At 35.5% G+C, this 25,208-nt stretch overlaps 1 protein-coding gene across 2 annotated transcripts in view; it reads left to right on the top strand.

Moving 5' to 3' along the window:
- LOC123530500 (protein mono-ADP-ribosyltransferase PARP14-like) overlaps window positions 1-22,098 on the top strand; it is a 52,629-nt gene extending 30,531 nt beyond the window's left edge. For both annotated transcript variants that reach the window (XM_053521258.1, XM_053521257.1), the window contains 14 exons: window positions 360-438; window positions 683-1,426; window positions 2,554-2,651; window positions 4,046-4,279; window positions 5,632-5,853; window positions 7,990-8,086; window positions 8,361-8,534; window positions 8,841-9,032; window positions 11,934-12,131; window positions 12,493-12,674; window positions 13,420-13,591; window positions 13,803-13,945; window positions 14,206-14,377; window positions 15,462-22,098. In XM_053521258.1, the coding sequence (XP_053377233.1) occupies window positions 360-438; window positions 683-1,426; window positions 2,554-2,651; window positions 4,046-4,279; window positions 5,632-5,853; window positions 7,990-8,086; window positions 8,361-8,534; window positions 8,841-9,032; window positions 11,934-12,131; window positions 12,493-12,674; window positions 13,420-13,591; window positions 13,803-13,945; window positions 14,206-14,377; window positions 15,462-15,742 (2,988 nt within the window). In that variant the 3' untranslated portion in view covers window positions 15,743-22,098. The remainder of the gene's footprint in view (window positions 1-359; window positions 439-682; window positions 1,427-2,553; window positions 2,652-4,045; window positions 4,280-5,631; window positions 5,854-7,989; window positions 8,087-8,360; window positions 8,535-8,840; window positions 9,033-11,933; window positions 12,132-12,492; window positions 12,675-13,419; window positions 13,592-13,802; window positions 13,946-14,205; window positions 14,378-15,461) is intronic.
- The last annotated feature ends 3,110 nt before the right edge of the window (window positions 22,099-25,208 follow it).

Here is a 25,208-nt window from a genome sequence, read left to right as displayed (position 1 = left end):
TGTTTTTGGTAAAATATACTGAAAAGAGATATATTGAATAAGTTTACAGATGAAGTTGTGAAAACACATTTATCCAGGGAGGGTCTAACTTGCTAACTGTCATCTTGCAATGTTGCTGTATAATACCAGTATTATCAGAATGGCTTTCACAAAATTCATGTGGGAGGACAAAGTAGGTCAATAGGTTGCTGTAGGTCTTTACATTACACGAATGGTAAAACCGAATTGAAATGAACTTATTGTAGTATGTGCAAGATTTGATGTGAGCTTATTGACGTCTATTGCAGATAATAAAAACAAATATTCCATTATCTTAGTTGTACTGTACCCTAAATAAACAAATGTTATTTTGAACCTAGGGAATGCAAAACGACGTAGACGAAGCACTTGCAAAGCTTGATGCCAAACTGAAATCATTCGTAAAGAAGACAGTACCTGGTATGTGTACAAAGATTACTAGTAGTATCTTTGAAACAAATTGATTCTGTCGAAAATTAGTTTTATTTTGCTATTCGCCTATGTAAGTCATTGATAAATGGACACAAGAGCAGGTTTTATTTTGTTATTAAATTTAATAGTATTTTGTAGAGTATTTTTGTTCTAAGTCACTCGTTTTTCATATGTATGAAGAGAAAACTACTAGCAAAACATATTTACAGCAGATGTTGCTACATGATTTCAGCAATCTCGAAACAAGCAATAGATTTACTTTTCAAGAAGGAAGCTAGGGATATAGTGAAGAAGAAGATGGTTGAGAGAAAAGTTATCGGTGTTTGGGATTCGGTCAGAGGCAGTAGTCTAGTGATGTACAGCAAGAATGAAAAGGAACTGGATGTTGCTATAGAAATCCTACAGTGTACAATTGTTATGGATTATTTTGATCTTGATTCAGAAAAGAGGGATATCCTTGACAGCAAGGATGGTCAAGCAAAAATTGCAGAATTCGAGGAAAATCATAAAGGTTGTGTTCTTTTTGCAGTTCAGCAAAACGAGTTTCGTTTCGTTTGTGTAGATGACATACACAAGGAAATTAGAGATGAATTCACTAAACTTTTCGATCTTCACTCGGTAATTTCCAAACCTGTTTACACGGAACCTGGAATATTCAGTTATATTACCACATACAAAAAACGAGAAATCGAAGCTATTGAAAACCAGTATAAACGTTTATCAGTTTTGATAGCAGTTAAAGACACGTCAAGAAGACCAGGATTTATAGTAAAAGGGAAAAAGGATGGCTGCAAGCTTGCGATAGCTAAGTTACAAACTCTGATTGATTCAGTTGTGCACAAAGATCATACTATTTCATGGCCGGGCTTCGACAAGTATATACAAAGCAGTGAAGGAATGGATTGTATTAAAGTTATTGAAATAAATGAGAAATGTGTGATAAAAATTTCCTCGGAAGTACTCAGTTCTGGATTAGGTAACATAACTTAAGATATATTGTTTTTTCTTTCGCAAGAGAGAGAGAGAGAGTTTGATTATTTTAGGACGGTCGGTCTGCCTGTCTGCATGTCGTTCGGTACATCATTTGGTTTTCAGTCAAATATTAGAGAATGCTTGCTTTCACAATGGTAAAACCTTATAGTATGATTGACGGTGGCCTTTAGATGATCCCAAATGTTAAGGGAGTATTTGCTCAGAAGTCAAGGTCAAAATGACTATTGAGACTGGAAACGCTTTCCTTTAAACAACTAAGACAATGCTTATAGAGTTCATCTACTAGACGTCCGATCGATAATTTAAGTACGCTTTGGCTGTCAATCTTCAGAGGTTTGTTGCCTCTATTCGGTAGATGACTCCTGTTGTTTTTAAACCATTTGGTCAAAGGTCAAAGCGACAGCATACAAAATTACCCAACTGCCTCCGAAGGCCATCATGGGGCATATATGTTTCGCAAACAGGTCTTCCTTACATTTGTGAAGGTAATCCTAAATATTAAGTTAAAGAGCTTTATCTTACATATAGGTCACTTTCAGTTAACATGTTCCTGAACAGTCATTAATTTTCTTAACAAGGTTGAAACTATCACTCAATTGGATGCAACTCAATATTTGAAATAGAAGATAAAATCTGTGGAAAGATCGTTTGGAATCATAGAAGGAAACCAAGCAAGATAATAACAGATCAATTCGAGTCTGATTGTGATAAGTAATGAATTGTGCAACACCCCGCAAGCCCCTTAGCACCAGTTTAAGCGGAATTCTATTACAGTACAAAATGTTCCTCATGATACAAAAGGATAAGAAAATATAACAACACTGAGACCAAGTATAGACAGACCTTTTACAGCCGATACACGGCACTTAAAGACCGCTAGATATAAATCTAATTGATTGCAGTAGTTCTGTTTTTGTATATCCTTTTGCAATTTTCATGGTCTCTTTTCATCGTACCAGCATTTACATGCGGTATCGAAAATCATATGTATATTGAACAAAAAATCATGTCCTTACAATTGACTCTAATTTCCTATTATATTTTGATGTATCATTGAGTTTTCCAGATCAAAATTTACAAATTCTATTGAGTTTGTCGTCCTCTTTTTAGAAAGCACGACGAGGAAGAAAGCAATTTCACCAGAGCGGACAGAAAAACGTGGTAGAATCACAAAGGAGGTCAAGGTTGGATCTTTAGCCTCAGAAAATGTAAGAATAATAATATTCCTTTTGTGTAAAAAGGGTATCAGCAGAAAAAAAATCGTCACATGGCCAAATGGGAAATATCATGATTGCCGATGTAGCTGTTCTCTGTAAACGAGAGCCATTCTGAAAATAATGACAATCGTGCTTGAATATGGTATACAGGCTGTGTACAGACTTCGAAAGTAGTTTACCCCTTCAAAGTATTTGGCATTGACTTCCACGCACTTCTGAAGTGAACGCTGCAGAGTAGTCTCCTCTTTGTATGGTCTTAAGTAAATGAAAAGTGCCACTCCCAAGTGCTTAATTCGATAAGTTTTGCGCTCTATCAGCATCTTTTTCAGTCTTGGAAAGAGGAAAAAGACAAAAGAACTTAGTTATGGTGAATAAGCGGGATCGTGCATTTGTACCACTTTTTTCTCTCAGAAACTTTTGAACGATAGCATTTTTATGAGCCACAACGTAGTCTTGGATCAACTGGGGACCGCGAAAAGTCCTTGGACGCATTTTGGTATTTTCATTTAACAGCTTCCAGTACTTTGTCTCTATTGAGTTAAAGAAGATAGAATACAAAACGTTTTGACACTTTTAGTTCTTTTTGCAATTATTGCGGTCACCTTTTCGCTGCCGCTGTGTGTTGTCAACGTAGCTCCAGGTCTCATCTCCTGTGAGAAGTTGTGACATTGTGCGATCATCTAAATTTGAGAACGTTTTCAGCGATTCTTTAGCACATTTGACCCTATTGGCCTTTTGCTCCTCGGTTAACATGTGAGGCATACATCAGGCACAAACCTTTCTTAAACTCGAGAGCTTGGTGAGAATCTGTTGAGTTCTCCCCGTTGACATGCCAAGAAAGGACACTTTCTCGGATATCGTGTGCCTGGCGTCTTCATCAATCAGACATCTTACAGTAGCAACGTTTTTTGACTTCACTGCTGTTTTGTGCCTACCAGCACGAGCTGTATCTTTAAGAACTTCCTGACCATTTTTAAACTGACGCACTCACCGGTAAACAGTTTTTTCTGATACTGCAGACTTTCCATATGAAGGATGCAGTTCAGTGAGTATCTGTGTTGCAGGTATTGCTAAGGAACAACGTATTTTTATAGATGCTCTGATTTCAGATTTTTGTTCGCCTTTCATAGCTACTTATATTTTGCTTAGTGTATATGACTACACCTGATAGAAACTGAATATGTCCGAAACGGTACGATTGTTTTCCATAAAACTTCGCAGGATTATCAGAGTCATACATGTATCGTCTTTGTAAAACAAGAGTTTCTTGCGCGTCAAACTTGTACTGAAGCGCGCGATTGCCATTATGTTCAGAATGGCCCTCTTACGTACACTGTTGTTTTATAAATTCTGACATATTCTAGTCAGTTTGAAATCATTTTCAGGTTGATGTAATCGTCAACTCGACTAACAAAGATCTTGACCTGAAAATTGGTGCCATATCTCGTACTTTACTGAAAGCGGGTGGTGATATGCTCGACCAAGAATGTAAGACTAAATATCCTGATGGTATCAAATCTGGCGAGGTAGCAGTTACATCTGGTGGGGCAATGAAATGCAAGGAGTTATATCATGGACTTCTCGCAAAATGGGATGGTGGTCAGGGTCATGCGGAAAGGGTTTGTATTCGATAAATCTCTCGATGAAAATAAATGTAACCTTTTCTTAAAAATTGATGAACTGTTCCGATGCCTCCGTGCTGAGTGGTTAAGGTCGCTGACTTTAAAATCACTTGTCTTTCACAGTCCTCACTTGAGGCGTAGACTTCCATATGTGAAGAAGCCATCGAGCTTGCTTACGGAACGTCGTTGTTGTACCCAGGTGCCTACCTGTGATGAAACGGTGCCTAGAGGGACACCTGGGGTCTTCCGCCACCGCGAAAATCTGGAAAGTCGCCATATGACCTACAATTGTGTGACTTTAACTCAACAAAATAAAAACAAAACAAATCAAAGCCTTGAAATGTCTGATGGTTGCGGATTTTTGGTAGATTTATTTTCTGTTTAAATGCCAGTCTATGAATATACATGAATGAGAAACAAATGCAAATTTAATGTGCCTCATATCTAAGATGAACTCTGCCTGACCTAGCTTGTGAAGTAACCATGGGCTGGAATACCTTATCATTGATAGATTTTATATAATCTAAATGGTCAGTGTGAGTGGATACAGGTTGAATAAGAACTGCTTGTTCATTGATAATCATCCGCACTGTTCATGAATGGGACTATTTTGTGTAGCACATGAACATCCTTTGGATGTGATTCGGAATTAAATAAAGATGCTATGATTGTCAGAAATACACTTTAACTTTGGTAGCGGGATAAACCCGCAACCAAAAACGTACAAGAAAAAAAAAGACGAACTGTTTCAAACCATGTTAGACATTTGTGTTTATCAAGTAAACCGCAAAACAAAATGATTTAGTTTGAAAGTAATACTAAGTATAATATTTCTTATTATGTTCAACCTTATTTGCACTTGCGTATCTTTCTGGTATCGTATGGTGTTATGTGCATATTATATAATGTCTTAGAAGAAAAAAAAACATTTCGCGAGTGTTTTCAAACATAATAAGTATTGTTCTTTTGTCTCGAGGTAAATCTTTGGAATGGGAACACTTTTGTATCAAAACGACCGTCTTGATATTGAGAATTCTGTAGCAGACACTTAATAACATACAGTTTTCAAAAAGATACGATAGTCAGACAGATTCGCCTTTTAAGTCATAAGATAACAAATGAGAATTATTAGAAGACAATGATGCTGGAAGTGGGCTTTATAAAACGAAGCTTGTATGTCAAACATTTGTGATATATTATAAAAGATATCTAGTCAGTGTTAAACCCAAAACAAACAAACAAACAAAATCTAGTCAGTGTATAACACATATTTCTGCACGGGTTTGCAACCTCTGATTTCTTTATTTATAATAGTTATCGTATTCCTTTTTCTCTTAAACATACTGAAGGTGATGGAGAATTTCGTGAAGGGTTGTCTTACCCTTGCACACGCACGCAAATATTCTTCAATAGCCTTTCCAGCTTTGGGGACGGGTGCGATGGGATTTCCAGCCGATGTGGTTGCTCAGTCGATGTCGGACATTGTCGATGCTTTTGAAGCCAAACATCCTGACACAAGTTTGAGAACAGTGCGGTTTGTGATATGGTCGGAGGACAAAGTGACTGAGAGGGTAAATAAATGATAAGTTAATGTTTATGAATAACAATGTAATTTGTTGTAATAGGCATAGTTTATTGTATATTCTTACGAGTTTAAAGTAATATATTTCCATGCCGAGTTTACTCGACATCATAAACAAGATATAAAAACGTAGGACTGTATTCCACATTTATACAATATGCCACTTCACGCAGGTTATTAACGCTTTCTTTAATCCTACTTTAAAATTAAGTTCTCATACACCCCCAGCTTTTATTATATTTGACTGGCATATCCTAGTAGGTTGTCCCCCTTGAAAATTACCCGATAATCAATATTGGTTTACCTAGTGATGTCACTTTGAGCAATAGATTTTACAGGAAATTTATTTTCAATGATTAATTTCAAATATATATTTAAGTTTGTGAATATTTTAACACATATGACAGTATACATCAATTTCTCCTCTTCAATTTCATGTGAAAATAATTATTCTAACTGAATATCTTCTTGCTTCCAATTTTGTTTTATAAGTATCACCATCGCTTATATTGAACATATAGTGAAAATCACTAAACTTTTCAATTTCTTTTATTTTAGAGGCAAATAAACTATAATTTTTCAAAACATGACAACTTATTAACACATATGAGGGTGTTCTTGACTTTATAAACAATACAATGGTATATTTATAATTGTAATTGGGTAAAAGCTTCTTGCATCCATTTAACGTCGAAGTGTCTCAAGAAATTAAAAAATGTTGGATTTCTTAAGCTCTGATGTTACTTAAACGGTGATAAATTACGGAACTCATATACCAGCAAATGACTTACGATTCAATATAGATATGGAAATAATAACGTTCATAATTGTCACATTAGATAAAAATAGAAAAAAAAGAGAACAAAACTGAATAGAACAGAGATTTGATTTTTCACCCAACTGTTTAAGTAATTGCAACTGTGTGGTATGAGAACAATACGAATTAACATAAATTACATTAGTTCCGACTGAAAGCTAAATATCCTTAGACTATTAAAACATTCGACAGGAGTAAATGACGTCAATAAGAATAATTTTCTTAGGAAATAGTGCAAATTGCAAGTTTTGCGATAAGGGAAAGCTGGTGTTCGGGTGGGGGGGAGGAGTGTGCATTTACTTAAAATAAGATACTACTGACAGCATGATTTCCCCGCTGTACGAAGAAAGGGGGAAATTAACAGACGACTAATATCATGTCTATTTTGGAAATGAAATCCAAGCCTGAAAACAAAAGAAACAAACGAAAAAACAGTTATAATAGTCATGCTTTCCATGAGTTTGCACGACTTAAATAGACCTACAATTTTGTCACGGTTTTGTTCGTGGAAAGCATGCAAAATTGTCACCTTTACAGCTAAAGAAACTTTAGTTTACACAGGTAAATTTGATTTCATGATTGAATTGTATAATAAGCACAAACAGATATACGAATGGCATATTTAATTTATATATATCATTGTTTATACAAAACTAAGTAACTCAGACACTGTTAATACATGTAAGAATGATATTTCTATATGAATCTATAATTTAAAAACATGATTTATATAAAAACTGCCTACATGTTTCGTTTCTTTCTGTGGTGTAATATGCGAGCTTTATTTCCATGTATTGGCCAAAGCAATATATTAAAATCAATGCAAAATCTGTAACAAAGAATTATTGATTTGGGTTGTGAATGAAACGAGTTTAGCTAATATAAGGGAGATAATCCAATTTGAAGAGAATAGCTTTAACACAGTCAATAATTAAGGGAGAGAATTCTCGAAAATTGTCATTAAAAGCTGACCATGGCGAAAGAAAGATAACTATGTTTTGTTCATATTTTGTTTCGTGCCCGTTCAAATAGTTTATAGTATTCTGGAAACTGATTGTCACTTGTTTTAACAACAGTTTTTCATACTTTAACCTAAAATAAACAAGAATATTACATCTCTATGCTTTGTAAACTTTAATTAATATTTCTTGTATTTGCTCATAAATGAAACGAGTCCATATTTGTCCGGAATATTTATCGAAAGCAGGGATTTACAGATTTTAGTATGCATTCAAAATACAATAAAAGACGCCTTTTCCGTTATGTTTGAAATGGTAAAGCAGTGTACATAATTTTAATTAATCGCAGGCTTTTAAAGATGTAGAATCCAAAACGTTGCGACGAGGGCCAAGTAGTAGACAGAGCTATCGTTATTCCGAAGCAAGTGAAAACCTTATCGTCAAAAGTAAGTTATTATTGCCCCGATTTTAAAGACGGTGTTTTGTTTGAATTAAATCAATACGAATTATCATTAATGAATTATTTATACGAAATTGCAGTTTATTATCCATTCGAGATCAAGTCGCTAGATAACATATCATTTACTTCAGCATCGTATGCAAAGGAACCAAATTGAAAATACGGCACAGTAGCGACTGCCTTTGTAAGGAATTGAAATATAATTAGCATAAACATGGAAATTATCAAACTGCCCATGTTCAAACCCAATATTTTTTCAGATAAAGGATATAGTACAACTATAGGTCCGGTTTCAGTCAGCATCGTCAAAGATGATCTAACTACACTCACATCAGGAGCAATTGTGAACAGCACAACGGATGATTTGAATTTGAATAGTGGCGCCATCTCAAAAGCTATTTTAGCTGCTGCAGGTTTTTCGATACAAAATGAAGGTATGAAATATAAGAGTACTTGAATAACTGTTTAAAAAGACATCGTGCATTTATTGCTATTTTGTTCTGCGTTAAATGTCTATGAAAATTGGTTGTACCTGGCTTAACAACCTGGCGTACACTAAATGATTTTTATATACCCATTTTATCGTATAATAACTGGAAATCACTGCTCAATATGTATGCGTCCGTTGAGTTTTATTTTACGCTTTACATTTTTTACATTGAGACGATGGTTCTTAGATATATTATAATAAGCCAGATATTGTTTTATATTCCGAAGAAATTGTAATCTTATATTTGTAGCCTTATCCAGACAAAGTCGGTTCGCAAAGGATGGATTTGTTGTGACTAGCCCAGGAAAACTTATGTGTCAAAATATAATTCACGTGAGAGCAAGAAACAGTTTGCATAACTGGGCGGATACAATAAAGAAATGTTTGATCATAACAGAAAAGCTGGGTTTGAATTCGATTGCCTTCCCTGCGCTTGGAACAGGTAATATAATAAGTTCGCCTGTATGGAATGCAATGATGAACTATTGTCGTCGCCTTCTTCAGTTGTCTGTCCTTTCGTTCACGAAATACAAATATCGTCTCTGAAATCGCTATGTGAAGTTGGATGGAACCATATACATGTAGTAGAGATAGGGGGAAAAGATGTCGAAAACTTACTTAATCTAGGTCGTCGTTGTAACAAGCTTGTTTGATAAAATTTTCTGATACGGCCTTACTAAGGCTGATTTCTGCCATATCGTTCATATTTTTTTGGCATTTGAAGTTCGTCCGTCTGTCTGTTCTTTCGTCTATACGCATTAAGCTTGACTTTTCTTCTTCTCAATATACCCTGGCTGGATTTCAGTTAAACTTAACAGGACAGGAGTTATTGCATTGGTTTGAAGCCAAGTTGCATGCATCGTCGAAAAGTCCCGTTCTGATATTTTTTTTGCGGAGTTATTTCCCCTAGCATAAAATGTGTCCGGGCTACTCCTTTGAGGTTTGAATGCAGATTCATAGAATTATCAGTATCAAGCCTGTCATGCATCCACGGTGGGTCTTAGTGTTGATTAATATTAATTTAATTATGGGCATTTGTTAACATATATTAAATTCTATGAAGAGATTCTTCTCTAAAACAATTATTATTATTATTATTTACCAGATATTATAGCGCTCTTTTCATCTATAAAATAAACGTTCAAAAGCGCTGTAAAAACTACATATCACAGGATGTGTTGGACACACAATACAAAACAAAAAGTATATTATTAAAAATATCAGCATTAAAATTATCAATTAAGAAAGCTGGAATCAAAGTTGTGTTATGTTGGGCGTACGTGGTTTTCCACTTTTTTATGCCAGCGAAGGTGGGCATATTAAAATCGCACTGTCCGTCCGTCCGTGCGTCTGTGCGTCCGTGTGTCTGTGCGTCCGGTATTCTTGTCTGGGCTGTAACTCTTCTATCCATAATGGGATTTTGAAATAACTTTGCATAAATGTTCACCATAATGAGACGAAGTGTCATGCGCAAGACCCAGACCCCTTGCTGCAAACGTCATACTTAGAGGTCAAAGGTTAACATGGTCTGTTTCGTGTCCGGTCCATAACTCTGCCATCCGTGAAAGAATTTTGAAAGAACTTGGCATAAATGTTTACCATAATGAGACGACGTGTCGTGCGCAAGACCCAGACCCCTAGTTCCAAGGTCAAGGTCACACTTACAGGTCAAAGGTTAACAGGGTATGTATCGTGTCATGTCCATAACTCTGCCATTCATTAAGGCATTTTGAAATTTCTTGTCATGTGTTCACCATGATGAGACGACGTGTCATGAGCAAGACCCAGACCCCTAGTTCCAAGGTCAAGGTCACACTTACAGGTCAAAGGTTAAAAGGGTATGTATCGTGTCATGTCCATAACTCTGCCATTCATTAAGGCATTTTGAAATTACTTGTCATAAGTGTTCACCATGATGAGACGACGTGTCATGAGCAAGACCCAGACCCCTAGTTCCAAGGTCAATGTCACACTAAGTGGCCAAAGGTTAACATAGTCAGTTTCTTGTCCGGTCCATAACCCATTGGTGAAGGGATTTTGAAATTACTTGGCATAAATGTTCCCTATAATGAGGTGAGGTGCCATGCGCAAGACCCAGACCCCTAGCTCCAAGGTCAAGGTCACACTTAGAAGTCAAAGGTGTTTCTTGTCTGGTCCATAACTCTGCCATTCATTCAAGGGATTTGAAAATAATTTGACACAAATGTTAACCGTATTGAGAAGATGTGTAACACTTACGACGGAGGCCTGTGAGGTCAAGGTTACAAAATGATATGTGATTTTTTGCGAATGCAACTGTGGCATTCTTGGGCCTACTTTGGGGGCATTTGTCACCAATAGTGACAGCTCTTGTTATTTTTTGACTACATATTAATTATACTGTATGTTTTAAAGAACAATAGACAACAGAAAATGACGTCTATTGCGCAGTCATACATGTTTCCATAGCCTTGAAGCAAAAGTGTGTGTTTTAATGATCTTTTGAAAGCATCCAAAATTTTAGCGTTTGTAATGGTAGACGGAAGAGTATTCTATAACTTCGATGCAGCTGATGAAAAACTTCGACCACCTTACCTCACAGTTTTGCTTTTTGGAACAACTAGTTGTTTTGAATTGTTCTTGAATCTCAAATTTCTTGCTGGCTTGTAGAGTTCTAGCAAGTCTTTAACATAGATCGGTGATTGGTCATGTAATGATTTGTATGTGTGAATTAAAATCTTTAAGTCTACTTTGTGAGCCAATATATCCAATGCAGTTCTTTTTAGACCGGTGTAATGTGATCATAACGCGATATTCTCGATATGATTCGAGCTGCAGTGTTCTGAATATGTTGAAGTCTATTCAACGAGGACTTCGGAACACCATACAACAACACATTGTGATAATCAAGGTGTGGATGGACGAGAGAGTTTACTTACGATGTTGTAGCATCTGTATTTAGATATTTTCTGATATACAAACTGATTTAATATGTTTTTCCATGCTCATTTTGGAGTGTAGAAAAACAAAAAAATTCCTTACACATTTAGGAGGTTTAATGTTCTTTTCTCCAGTTTTCATAGAAACTGATTCAATATGTTTTTCGTTTCTTTGAGATGTAAATACAATGACATCAGTTTTATCGGCATTGATTTGCAATTTATTGCTGTTTGTCCACGATACAATTTCGACGAGACGGTTTTCAACGCATCATAAAACATCCGGATTTGTTGTTCTGAAAGATGAATAAAGCTGCCCATCGCCGGCTTTGAGGTCTTCCTAACTAGATTGAATGGTGTTATAATAATCAGTATAGGTTCATGCAAAAATGTGATGTCTATTCAGTTTATATTATATACTGTAGGTGGAAAAGGAGTACCACCAGATCGTATGGCAAAACTCATGATAGAAACGTTCCAGGATTATATCAAATCCTCAGACTTTCAAAAATGTCTGAAAACAATTAGGATTGTCATTTTTGAGGAGAGGATGCTAGACTTGTTCATATCAGAAGTCAAGGCAACGCTAGATCCTGTAAAAGCAAGCAAAGGAAAAGGATTTTGTAAGCATATTTCAAATAAATAATTATTTTCTTATAATCTCCATTTCTTATCCCGGCCAGTATAGCCATAGATATTTTTTAAATCGTTAGAATGAAAATATAAATAAAGGATATTAATATAATCTAAAGTGTTATGAAGTTAGAGATTTTAAACATGACATATTCCTTTGGGAAAATGACCATTCAGAAGAAAAGGTTCTAGTCTGAAATACGGAAATAATAACAGCGATTCTGTTAGTATTAACCTTGCTAGTGATCCTTGTTACTTAAAAATCAAATCTCTATGCATTTATAATAGATTAACCCATTCTTTATATAGTCACATGTATAATGATTTGTAGCATAGGAAACATGTTTGCAGTTTCAGATTTAAAATTCTGGGAATCAAAATCTGTTGCGGTAGAAACACCTGGTGTAACATTTCATATCTATTGCGGATCCCGTTATTTTGTTGATGGTGTCATAGGGAAAGTCATTGAAATTCGGAGAGAAAAAGATATGTTCGTTCCTAAACAAGTCCTCGAAAATATGGAAGAAACACACGTAACGTTTCTATTACTATGTTCTTTCAAAGAAATTATGCTTTTGAACTCAATGAGTAATTTTGTCCTTTGCTCGTTTGCTCATTATGTCACATAATCGTATTACTTTTAATGAGACATGATTATATAAATAATGAGAGAATAGGAAAAAGAGACTTACCAGTATTCTACGTAGGATCAAACATTGTCTTTGTGGAGGAAACCAATAAACGGTGTTTAACTTTTCAAAGTGCCTATTTACTAAATTTGTATTAACACTTGAACTGAGCCATTAAACAAATGTTACCCCGTTTTTTGTTCAGTTTTCATATTTGTAGTAACATTTGCCAGATACACAAATATTTACATTTATTAATAATTCATTAGAGTGTCAATTTTTTATGGTGTTCATACAGACGAAATAACTGCCGAATAATGCAGAAGCGTCTTTATGTTAAATGTACGGACTACACCAGTCCCACAATGTGCCTATATTCACCTCCCCTGACTGTCCGAAATGTGAATGGATGCAAGTATTAGACCAGGTTTAAAATATTAGTGAATACCAGACAAAAATGATTTTACCCTTACAATTCCAAGAAGCCGATATTTCAGTTTTCACTGATTTTGTTCTCCGCATAAAAAAATGTCAAAGTTTCGAGTACACTCTATTCTTCGAATCTGTTCATTGCGGCATTGATTGCAACGTATGAATACAACGTTATAAATTTAGTTATAAATATTTGTTTGAACCCGTTTCATTTTAGAAATTAGACTTAAGACGTATTGGATATTCAAATGGAGCCAAAGTTGTTGTGGAAAAATCCCGCGTGAAAGTGATGGGGTATGGAAAAGCAGCAGACACTGCTATCAGAAAAACTCAGGAGTACATAACTTCTGTTGAGAGGGATATGAAAAAAGGAATTTCTTCCTCTGCCGGTACGGAGAATGTTTTTCATCTGTTTCATTTTAATTTAAATATTATTATTGATGTGATAAAGTCAGTTGCTGCTTCTTTCGATATATTTTCTCTGATATTAAGCGTTCTTAAAACATAAAATTATACACATAACCAAACAGGTCTTTAATTGAATAGGTAGAACATGTACATTTTTAAGCCCATTTTTAGTAGTCTGATTTTTTTTTTCAGTGAAACTACCGTCAAGTTGGACAAAAATGAAACTATCTGACCCTACAAAAACTGTGTTGTTGTTACCAGGGGATCCGGATACAGCATGGGTGACTAGAAAGTTTGCAGCGGAATCTGGCTATCCACAAACAAGCATCGTTAAGGTCTTATAATTCAACTTGAATTATTTTCACTTACTTGTGAAGCTGTGCTTTAATTATTATATGTTTTGCATAGAACACACCGTTGTTTTAGAATATGCATGCTAGCATTTCATAGTTCTCTCAAATAGTAAATCTTTGAATTTGTTTATAATAAACAGTAGCTCTAGTTTACAACAAATGACTCATTCTTAAATAATATTTCTATAAATAAAGTGTACATCCTAAATGTGTTAATTTCCTGCTATCCTTTTTGTTACAAGATTGAGCGGATACAAAACCTGACAATGTTCACGCATTATATTGGTAAAAAGAAGCAGATGGAAATACATAATAGCGGTGGACGAAAGGTAGAACAACTGCTGTGGCATGGGACAAAGAGTACAGCTGTAGAAAACATCAAACACAAAGGATTCGATAGAAACTATAATACAGGTGTAGTATATTTTAGGAAATACATGTATGACTCTACCTTTGATTGTTGTTTGGAGTTAACATGTCAGTAAGGTTGACATTTATAAGGACTTTTCAGGAGTTACAAGACATGGTGCAACAAACGCACAGAAATACATGCTTGCTATGTAAGTTAACTTCTCCAGCGAAATTATTGCATTTAATTTTTTTACAATTTTTTTTTTATAAATGTGTAAACGCCAGAAGTAAATCATGCTTATGAGATGCTTATTTAAATAAAAGAAATGAATGCATTAGTTTACGCACGCTAGTGAGACAGCCTTATAACGAAACTTTCTTTGATGAGGTTTTATCACGGTGCATCGTGTTGCCGGATACATATGCTTGTTTCTTGATCACCAGATGGAAACAAATACAATCTTTAGGGACAATCTATCAAATGCTATTCACCTATCTGCCCAGATGTATTTCCACATCCGGACAGTTTACAGTATGTATTGAGATTACTGGGGATAGAGCTAAACATTCTAAACAAATTTATTATCCGCCGTCAGAAATAATTGTCGGTGTCATATGCAGCCCTTATCTCGTAAACCAATTATAAATTGTCCATGAAATGTGGTTCAAACATTCATCTCGTCTTAAGCCGATAACCTCATTTGAAGAATTTTCTTTAAATTTAATCAAGTGTTTTCCTAATCACAACTCAAGTTTCGAGTTCGGTCAGTATTACCTGAACCAATTTCAAGAAGGGTTGGCCAAAGCCAAAGTAAAGTCAAATGATTTAGCACTGAAGTATTTCTATCATTTCTCGGAAAATAGACACACTGCGGCTTACACATAATTTCTTTCCTGGGTTATTGTTTTACTTCAGTCATACGAACTGCTTTTTTAAAACAATATTTCTGTTTATTTAGGAGCAAGCTTTGGAAAAAATCTTCAGGCAGTATCTAATGTGATTAATGTAAATGCTATATTCAGTTGTAGTAGTTTCACATAAAACTCAGATATAAAATGCGACATGTTCCTCATCTAATTGAATAGGCCTTGTATTAAAAAACGGATTTCTTTTTGTTCTAAAAATCTGCTTTATGTCACATTACAGGTGCTTCACATGGTTCAGGAGTATATTTTGCCGTGAAGGCTTCCATGTCTGCACAGGGATATTGTCGGGCGGATGCCAACGGTCATAAACATATATTTTTGGCGCATGTTTTGACTGGTGAATATTGTGTCGGCCAAAACGGTATTAGAGTACCACCGGTAAAATCTATAACTCCGTACGCAACTTATGATTCGACAACAGACAATGTGCAGGCTCCGAACTTTTTTGTTATTTTTCATGACGCGCAGGCATACCCGTCGTTTCTGATTACATTTACATAGACATCAGTGTCTCAGACATATAAAAGTAAAAAGAAACTGCAGTATAATTCAATGCATCCATTTTAAATGTTTTACCTTGATATTTAAGACAAATTTGTAAGTAAATATTAGTAACATTTACTTTCCTTAAGCGGTTCGTACAATCAGGTGTATGGAGATAAACAAAGGGAAACACGTGTGATAGGAATGTTACGAGGAACATTGTTGATTGTTATATTGCTTTGACTATGCTTTTATACATATCTGCATTCACTGAAGTTTAAGAACAGAAAGGAACGGATAATTTTAAAGCTTAGCAGGAGTCGCACGAATTAAGGAGTATTTCATTTATTAGAAAACACGTTTTCGTGTATTCAGAGGTTACAGAACTCATATTTAGTTTTAACACTTACCCTGCTAAATTTCTATGAATGAACTTGTGCATCTTTCAATAGGAAAGTACCGTTAACTGTTAAAAGGGGTGCTTTCCAAAAGAAAGACACTGACTGAATTGCGAACAGTGCAGATGTTGATCAGACTGTACGGATGTGCAGGCTGATCATGATTGCATTGGTCGCACAGGCAGAATCAATCACGTCCAGCATGATAAGGGTTAAAATACAGAAAATACATTAACAAGATTAACTTTTTACTCTTGATGATTGGTTTTGCAGGATTTTATTGTAAAGACTTTAGTTCACGTCATTATCCCATTTCTCTACAATATGAGTACAGATTGTGTTTCATGAAAACGTTTACCCACGAAATACATGTGCAGAAGCAGCATTTAATTATCATACGGTAGCTTGCGCAATGTTCGAAAATGCTAATATTAATTTGAGAACCGGATTTTTAAACAAACTTTTATTTTAATTTTTCGCAAATGAATTCTGGGTCCGCATCATCAGTGTTAAAGCCTGTCTGAAATTTAGCTGTAGAATATCGAGTTTTAATCTAATGCTTTTATAATTATATAAGTCCGCCCGCTTAGCTAAACAAGGATCGCGGGGTCGCGAGTTCGATCCTCGGGCGGGACGTATGTTCTCCGTGACGATTTGATAAAAGACATTGCGTCTGAAATCCTCGTCCTCCGCCTCTGATAATTCATGTGGGGAAGTTGGCAGTTACTTGCGGAGAATAGGTTTGTACTGGTACAGAATCCAGGAAATCGGGTTAGGTTAACTGCCCGCCGTTACATGATTGAAATACTGTTGAAAAATGGCGTTAAACCGAAAACAAACAAACAAATACTTATTTATACTAGATATTTTTATCTGAGCTGTCTGTTGCCGGAGAAGGTACACTCGTGCCAGAACAACGAGGAAATTATGCGTTTTAAAGTTCAAACCTAAAATGTTTTGGTTTGAAACACTGGCACCAGAGCAGAAAGAAAATGCCTCTATACATGTTATACCATACCCCTAGGTATCATATAAGAACCATGGTCATGAACAGGAAAATATACTTACCCTAAATAAGTACTGTGGATATTGAACAAGTGGTGATTTATCTTCCATTGTGTACCGGCCACTTTTCTTCAATATTTCTTATCTGAAGGAATTAACGTGTAGTTTACAGTTTTTTCAACGTTACACAAAAAACTTCGTTGAACTTCCCTAGTGATGCTCCAGTCTAGATTACAGACACGCCCTGATTGGCTGATGTGAAAATGTATGTCAGTCGCGGTTTAACTACACGTGTTCGCTCATATGTATATATGCAGCAAAAATGTGCAATATGAATTAAATAAGCAGTACAAATGTATAACAATGTATGACTTCAAATTCAAAATCATATATAAGATGAACTTCATTCATCATTTCGAGTTTTATTTGTTAACAGTGAATATTTTGCATTCTGTTTTTGTTTGTTTCGCTTCACATGTGCATACTGCCATGACCTCTAGACCGGATGTTCATTAGGGGAGTTCACGCAAGTTTTTTTCTGTAACGTCAACGAAAGCATAAAATATAGTTAGTACCTCTGCAATATGAAATATTGATACAATATGACTGGTGCAAAGTGGAAGATAAATTACCGCTTGTTCAATATGCTGGGTACCCATTCATCGAACTGCGCGTTTTAGGTGAGGAATTTACGACTGAAATGGGTTAGTGCACTTTCCCGTTCATGACCATGGCTCTTATATGATACCTAGGGGTATAACATGTATAGAGCCATTTTCTTTCTGCTCTGGTGCCAGTGGTTTGAAACGCTTACTTACATGAAAACGGGCCATACTTATTATTAAGAAAATCATAAACCTTAGTTGTTAAGACTGACAGCAGACATGTATGTAAATGAAAATAAAAACAAAAGCTGCACTGAATGCATAATCAATACTTTAAATGTACGTACAAAGACTTCCAAATTTTCTTGAAAGTTTTTAAATGGTATTTACGTATGTTAGGTGCCTATGGGTGTTTCTCTTTTGACATATTATTTTGCTTCTGATCCTGTGACGTAGTTTTTGCGCATGTGCATAAGCGCCGAAATGATTAACATGGAAGTTCAGGGAAGATGGTTTTAAATTTTAAATGATTAGTTATAGGAGTCATTCCCTATTTGCTACTTGTTTTTTCATGACCAAATATGGAATAATAAAAATTTGACCATTTTTAGCTGTATGGAGTAACAACATTCTTATCTTTTAAATATGTGCCCGTGGTTACCGTTTCCGTGTGTAATAATTCTATTTTTATTATCGATCGGTCGGTAGGTTGGACCGTTACTTTTCATGGTTTCCGGACAATAACTCATGAAAGGCTTGACAGATTTAAATAAATTATGGTACACAGGTGTAACATCATTAAATACAGGTCAAGTTCAGCTTTGCTTACAAACCACCTTTTACGTAGTTTTGGCCCCCTTTTCAACTTAAAATTTCCCAAACTCATGGTTTCCGGACAAAAACTAATGAAAGGCTTGACAGATTTAGATAATTTTTGATACACATGTTTAACATCATAAGATATAGGTCAAGTTCGACTTTGGCTACAAACCACCAAATATTTTGACGTAGTAGTTACTTAAAATTTGCCAAACTCATGGTTTCCGGACAATAACTTGTGAAAGGCTTGACAGATTTAAATAAATTTTGGTACGCAGGTATAACATCATAAAATACAGGTCAAATTCGACGTTGCCTACAAACCATCTTTTTTGACGTAGTTATGACCCCTTTCCAACTTAAAATTTGCCAAACTCATGGTTTCCGAACTCATGAAAGGGTTGACAGATTGAAATAATGTTTGATACACAGGTGTAACATCATCTTATGGTTGCCATACTTTTGTGACAAGGCCATATTGTGGGGGTATTATTCGTCACTCCTGTGACAGTTCTAGTTTTATTTTAAATATTGATTTATTAGTAGTATATTGTAGGCGTTGTTATTTGCCACATTTCTTTCATATGATAGGGGGTATAGGCGAAATTCCGGATACTGCTTTGTACATGCATGTAAAGTTAATTTATGCTAATTTTTAACCCACTTTATTGTGTTATTTTATTGGTATGTATTTAATAAGTTTTATACTACTGTTTCTGTATAAGCATTTGTTCAGGTTTGTTGTATGTTGTGTGTCGTATTTTTTTATTAAGTATGTAACTCACTCTGCGACTCCTTAATGTACGAGGCTCCGTCAAATCTTAATGTAGGCATGGCTATGCCCGCTCCCTTTTCCGTAATTAACACCAAACGTATTACACAGGACGTACATCTGGAACAAACATCCATAAACAGTGTCTCATATTTTTAGTTTTATACTTTGATTTTTTAAAGTTAAGTATTTATGTGTTTAATGTTTGATATGCATGATTATGGTCAAACTATTTACAAATGTCACCTAACAATAAGGCAAAAAGTGGCCTTTGAACCAAGCCGACTTGTATTTTAAAGTAGCCTTGCTCTATTATCTCAATGTAGGTTTCTTACAGGCTGACCTTTAGTAATATCAGAACAATGGTCTTTCTTGAGAGCTTTTGCTGATTGCACAACATTGACTATTTGTCCTTCCAAAATACCATTTGATCAATATATGAGTATATATAGTGGTAAATGTGTTTATAGTAGTGAACTGTTTAGTCAATATTCATTACTGCGTATTCATAAGCTGTTTTTCTACGGAGGAGGTGAAGAAAACAACAGCAACAACAACAATACCCTCCATGTAAATGCACCAATGTAATCGTCAACATATAACACTTGGGTTATAATTTTCTTGTTAAATTTTATCCGGGCACGTTTTAAACAATTTATTTAGTGTCAGGCGGTGTTGTTTATTTACGTGACTGTCGTGTATGTTACTCGCTAGTTAAACTTACTAATTCAAACTGTCGAAATACGTAATTCGAAATATGACCGTGTAGTTTTCGCACTTCAGATATCACTGTTCTACCCTGTAAGGGTCTCTTCGGCACGACAATATAGCCATAGCATGCACAAACGAGTAGTTATATGTCCGGGAACTGCTTAAACCCGCAGTCGGGTACCTTACGTTTTCCAAGCTGTGAGGATATGCCGTAGATGGTGCCGAACGAAAAATATTTTACTGTTTTACATATATCTGGAGGCTTTCGGCGTGGTTCGATTTCTAACGAACGGCACATATACCCGCACTCTACAACGAACAAAAGTATATTTCAAGATTTCATTTAGCTTCAGTTTAGGTTATACATTGATGCACGGTTATTTGAAGAATATGCAGATATAATAGTGTGCTATGTGTTGACACTTTCTCGTACTATTATCACAGAATAGATAAATTAGACTTCCAAAGTCTGGTATTTAGGCAAAATACGAAGTCAAAACAAAATTATTCATTAACATTTCGTCCATTGAGAGCCAGACGGACTCGTCAGCATATGGATAAAGAACGTTGATGAGCCCTTCTGGCTCTCAATTGACGAAATTTTTTGATTTTTTGCAGACAGACATACGTTAAAATCTGGCGGTTAACGAAGTTAAACGATGAGACGAAATTTTGAGTTACGTAGATCGAAAATTCGAAAAAAAACAAAACAAACAAACAAAACAAGTTGAAATTTTGAGATACTAAGTCAGAATGTTGCTCAACAGCAATCTTTAAGTGACATTGTGGCGGCCGTAAGAAATATCCACGTCCTTAGATTCGATGATTTTTGTCGAGCCCGCTTGCGGAAGCGAAGACATAGTTGTCCAAATGGCTGTTCGGTGTATGTGCGTACGTTCGTGCGTGCGCTCGTGTGTGCGTCCGTGCGTCCGTCCGGATTTGTTTGTCCGGACCATAACTTTGACGTGATTTGGCATGAATGTTAACCTCAGTGAGACGGAGTATCATGCGCTAACCCCCGGTTCCTATCTCAAAGGTCAAGGTCACACTTACAGGTCAAAGGTCAAATTCAGAAATGACTTTGTCCGTAGCATTTCTTCTTCATGCATGGAGGGAGTTTGATGTTACTTGGCACAATTGTTCACCATCATGTGATGGAGTGTCATGCGTAAGAACCAGGTCCCTTGGTCTAAGGTCAAGGTCATACTTAGAGGTCAAAGGATACAAGAATGACAGCTTTGTCCGGAGCATTTCTTCTTCATGCATGGAGGGATTTTGATGTAACTTTGCACAAATGTTCACCACCATAAGACGGAATGTGCAAGAACCAGGTCCCTAGGTCTAAGGTTAAGGTCACACTTAGAGGTCAAAAGTCAGATACAAGAATGACTTTGTCTGGAGCATTTCTTTTTGATGCATAGAGGGATTTTGATGTAACTTGACACAATTGTTCATCACCATGAGACGGAGTGTCGTGCGCAAGATCCTAGAATTACTTCCCTTTGTTGTTACTATAAATAGCTTTTATTCGTAACTTTTTTTATTTCTGGTCGTAGGGAAAAATCAAGACCACTTTTCTGTAGTATAACATACATGTAACATCCAATTTTCAGGTGTATTTTGAACTATCTCTACTGGTGAGGATTTTTATGTGGACTTAGAATTTCGCTTAGGCCGATGCTAGCGGTCTGGAGAGGTGTATTGTGTATGTTTCCAAAGGATCTTTTACAGACTTTATTGTTAATATGTTGAAATTGACATGCGATGTTTTATTCGATGTTATTATTCTGGTAAATACACATATCTTTTTGTTGCGAATTAAATAATATTCTTAACTGTCGTTTAAGTTTTGTTCTCCTATATAATAGGATTATTATAATAGTAGCTCGATCTGGGATGCTTATTCGGCTCGAGTGGATTTTACTAGATCGGATCTCACGAGGCGCTAAAGCTACTGTTATGATGACCCTTTTATTATATATGTACATCTTTAACTTTAACTTTAGTACTGTACATGTCTGTATTAATTTGATAGTGCTTGATGTAATATTTTAAAACCTGTAACTGTGTCTGTTTTGTCTTAAATATCCCTTTTGATAATAGTATAACCCAGAAGACCGATTTTTGAAAAAATGTTAGTAATCAACTTTTGGCGGATGTAAAGTTACCGCTTCTTCTTTCTGTTTGTCAATCCAAAATATAGATATTATTTCGCAGAAGTACTTGTTACAACATTTCGAAGTGCGGTGTACATGGTCCTAAATGTTATCCAGGATAGGTGAAACGTTGTTGAATAGTAAACTGTTTTGTAGGGGCATATAACAACATTGCTGTGTACAGTGCATAATATCCGTCCTATCTTAAATCGAGGGTTCAACGCAATAAGGGCGTATCTACATATAATAATCATATGTAGATACGCCCTTATTGCGTTGAACCCTCGAAATGGCATTGGGAGTTAGAGTGAAGTGGTGTCATGAATTGTGAACATGACTCTTTTATAAAATCTATCAATCCAAGTTAGAAAAAATTGGTGGAAATTTAATTTTTGAGTGGAAATACAGGAAAATTTTAAATACTGCCCGTTTCTAAGAGATATTATCTTATCATGGAATAAAATCAAGCTAATGCCCTTAAGCAAATAAGGAAATATAATAACTGCAAAATAAAATCGAACAACAAAACTTTTTTTTTTTATAAATCATTGTTTCAAAGGGGGAATTCTTTACCTGAAACATTTATATTATTTCAGAATTAACCAGATATATTCATTTGACAAATTAAAGAGTTATATAGTATTCCAAGTGGAATTATCTTAAGATTAAGACGGTAACAAGATGCATACCTTTCTTTCTTTCTTCCGTTAATGACTTCGATCAAGACTGATCATTACGTCATGCGGAAGCCAAGTTAAACAGTCAGAAAAGTTGATAAGACAATTACCCATATCTAATACAATTTATAAAAGAAGTAATTTTGAAGCCGAAATCACTCTGACAACTTATTTACATGTTTAAAAAGGGTAGCTAAAACTATTTACAAGGCCATACTACATTACATTGGCCTTCTTAAAGGAGTCCACTGTGCCAATAGAAACAGTTGATTCAGACAGGCCATTCTAGACTGGTACTAACCTAGGGAAAAGAATATTTGACACAGTCTGTGTGTGGGGAAGGTCTATGTTATTGGAAACGGTGACTGTGTCTGGTTCTAAGTGACCTACTTGTAATCGGGGCCAAGTACCTATCCTTGTCAGTATAAACTAGGTTATTATGTATTTTGTAGAAAAAGGTTAGACTTGAGACCCCTCTTCTACGCTCTAGACTATCCATACCTAATCCAGTCAACATGTCACCCACATGACTAGACCTACAACATCTCCTACATGCCAATCTTTCCGCAGTGCGTTGAACCTTTTCAATCCTCTACACATTATGCTGAGTGTATGGATTCCGTACCGGGAACGCATACTCAATTTGGGGCTTGACTAAAGTTTTGTATGCCTTAAATCTTGTCCCCTGTGGGACAAAGGAAAGGTAATGATGTATGAAACCCAGTGTTCTAGTGGCCTTGCTAGACACATTGTCTTTGTGTTTGGACCAATCCAAAGTATTGGTGAAAGTTACACCTAGATACTTAGCAGAGTCAATTGCTTCCAGGACTTGACCATGAAACAAGTAATTACGTTTGATAAGGTTAACCTGTCTATGTCTGGAAATTCTCATAACCTTGCATTTGGCCACACTAAATTTCATTAACCAAGTTTGCCCCCACTGATGCAGTTTGTTCAAATCATCTCGTGATCAGACAATCTGACTAGGATTGGATATCACGATACAACATACAGTCGTCAGCAAAAAGACGCACTGTTGATGTGATACCTTCAGGTAGGTCGTTAATAAATAAAAGAAATACCACTGTCCAAGCACTAAGCCTTGAGGAACACCAGATACTTCAGTGCAATGAGGTTATTATAATTGCGTTTTTTTTCCGTATATTACGCAATTCACATGACAATTGGTTGAAAAAGTTATCAATTAGTATAGATAACTTTTGAGAACGTTAAGATATTACAACTTACTCTTTGAGAACTGTATATACAATATGAGAACGTAACAAATCAATGCTACTACTTACTCTAGATACATTATGAGAACGTACAAAATAAAAATAATAACTCTAGATAAATATTGTGAATGTATTCTCACTTTGGTCTAATCTCTGTTTATTTCTTTGATCTTACGTTTCCCATTTTAATTTCGTGTGTGTGCGTACGTGTGTGTGTGTGTCTGGGGTGGGGGAGGGGCGTTGAGATTTGTCTTGGAGCCAGAATTTTTTCTTTCTCAATAAAAAACATACTTTTGTTATTCAAGAACTAATAAGCACTATAAAGTATGATTATTATAATAGTAGCTTGATCTAGAATGCTGTATTCGACTCATACAGATCGGATCTCACGTGGCGCGCAGGGTGTGATCTAATCTTCAAACTCTATGACAGCCAAATACAAAATCACACATCCAGATACTGTTATAATGACTAATAATAATAATGACCTCTAATTTTTTACTGTTGTTTTGATATCGGACGAAACCATCAGCTAGTTTGTCGATGTTAAAATAGAACTGAGTGAAGTTTTTGTACGCTATTTATAAAACTGTGTCAGAACATGCATATTAAATGAAAGTAGTCCGGCAACATACAATACAAAAGGTATTTTTTAGCCTATTTTTTGATTTTTTTTTGTTTGAAAACGTAATAGAAAATAAAATTTATTTATCGGCAAATTTATATTTTGTTTGATTTTATACGGAAAAAATCCACTATAACCATAAATATACGAAGACGCATGCTACATCTACACGCGGCTATAGGCGATCCTTAGCATGTAGGAGGAACTTAAATTGTCATCCTTTATCGGTTGGCAACCAGTGGCTGGAAACTCTGCTGTGAGCCTATGGTCAATTTTTAAGTGCATTAAAACATTCACCAACAATATTTAAATTGAAATTTAACTTTAGATTTCCAAAATGATCATAATCCATACTTTTTTTAACTATTATTCCTATAAAATAAGGCTCCGAAACGATGATTGCTTTGAACGGCTGGCAGTCAATAGTTTCATGGTTTACAATGTTTGCTATGTATGTGCTAAAACACAGCAAACAAAAAGT

Source organism: Mercenaria mercenaria, chromosome 13 (assembly GCF_021730395.1).
Source record: "Mercenaria mercenaria strain notata chromosome 13, MADL_Memer_1, whole genome shotgun sequence".
NCBI lineage: Eukaryota > Metazoa > Mollusca > Bivalvia > Venerida > Veneridae > Mercenaria > Mercenaria mercenaria.
Note: the sequence above shows the minus strand (reverse complement) of the source record. Positions and strands in the feature narration are given on the sequence as shown.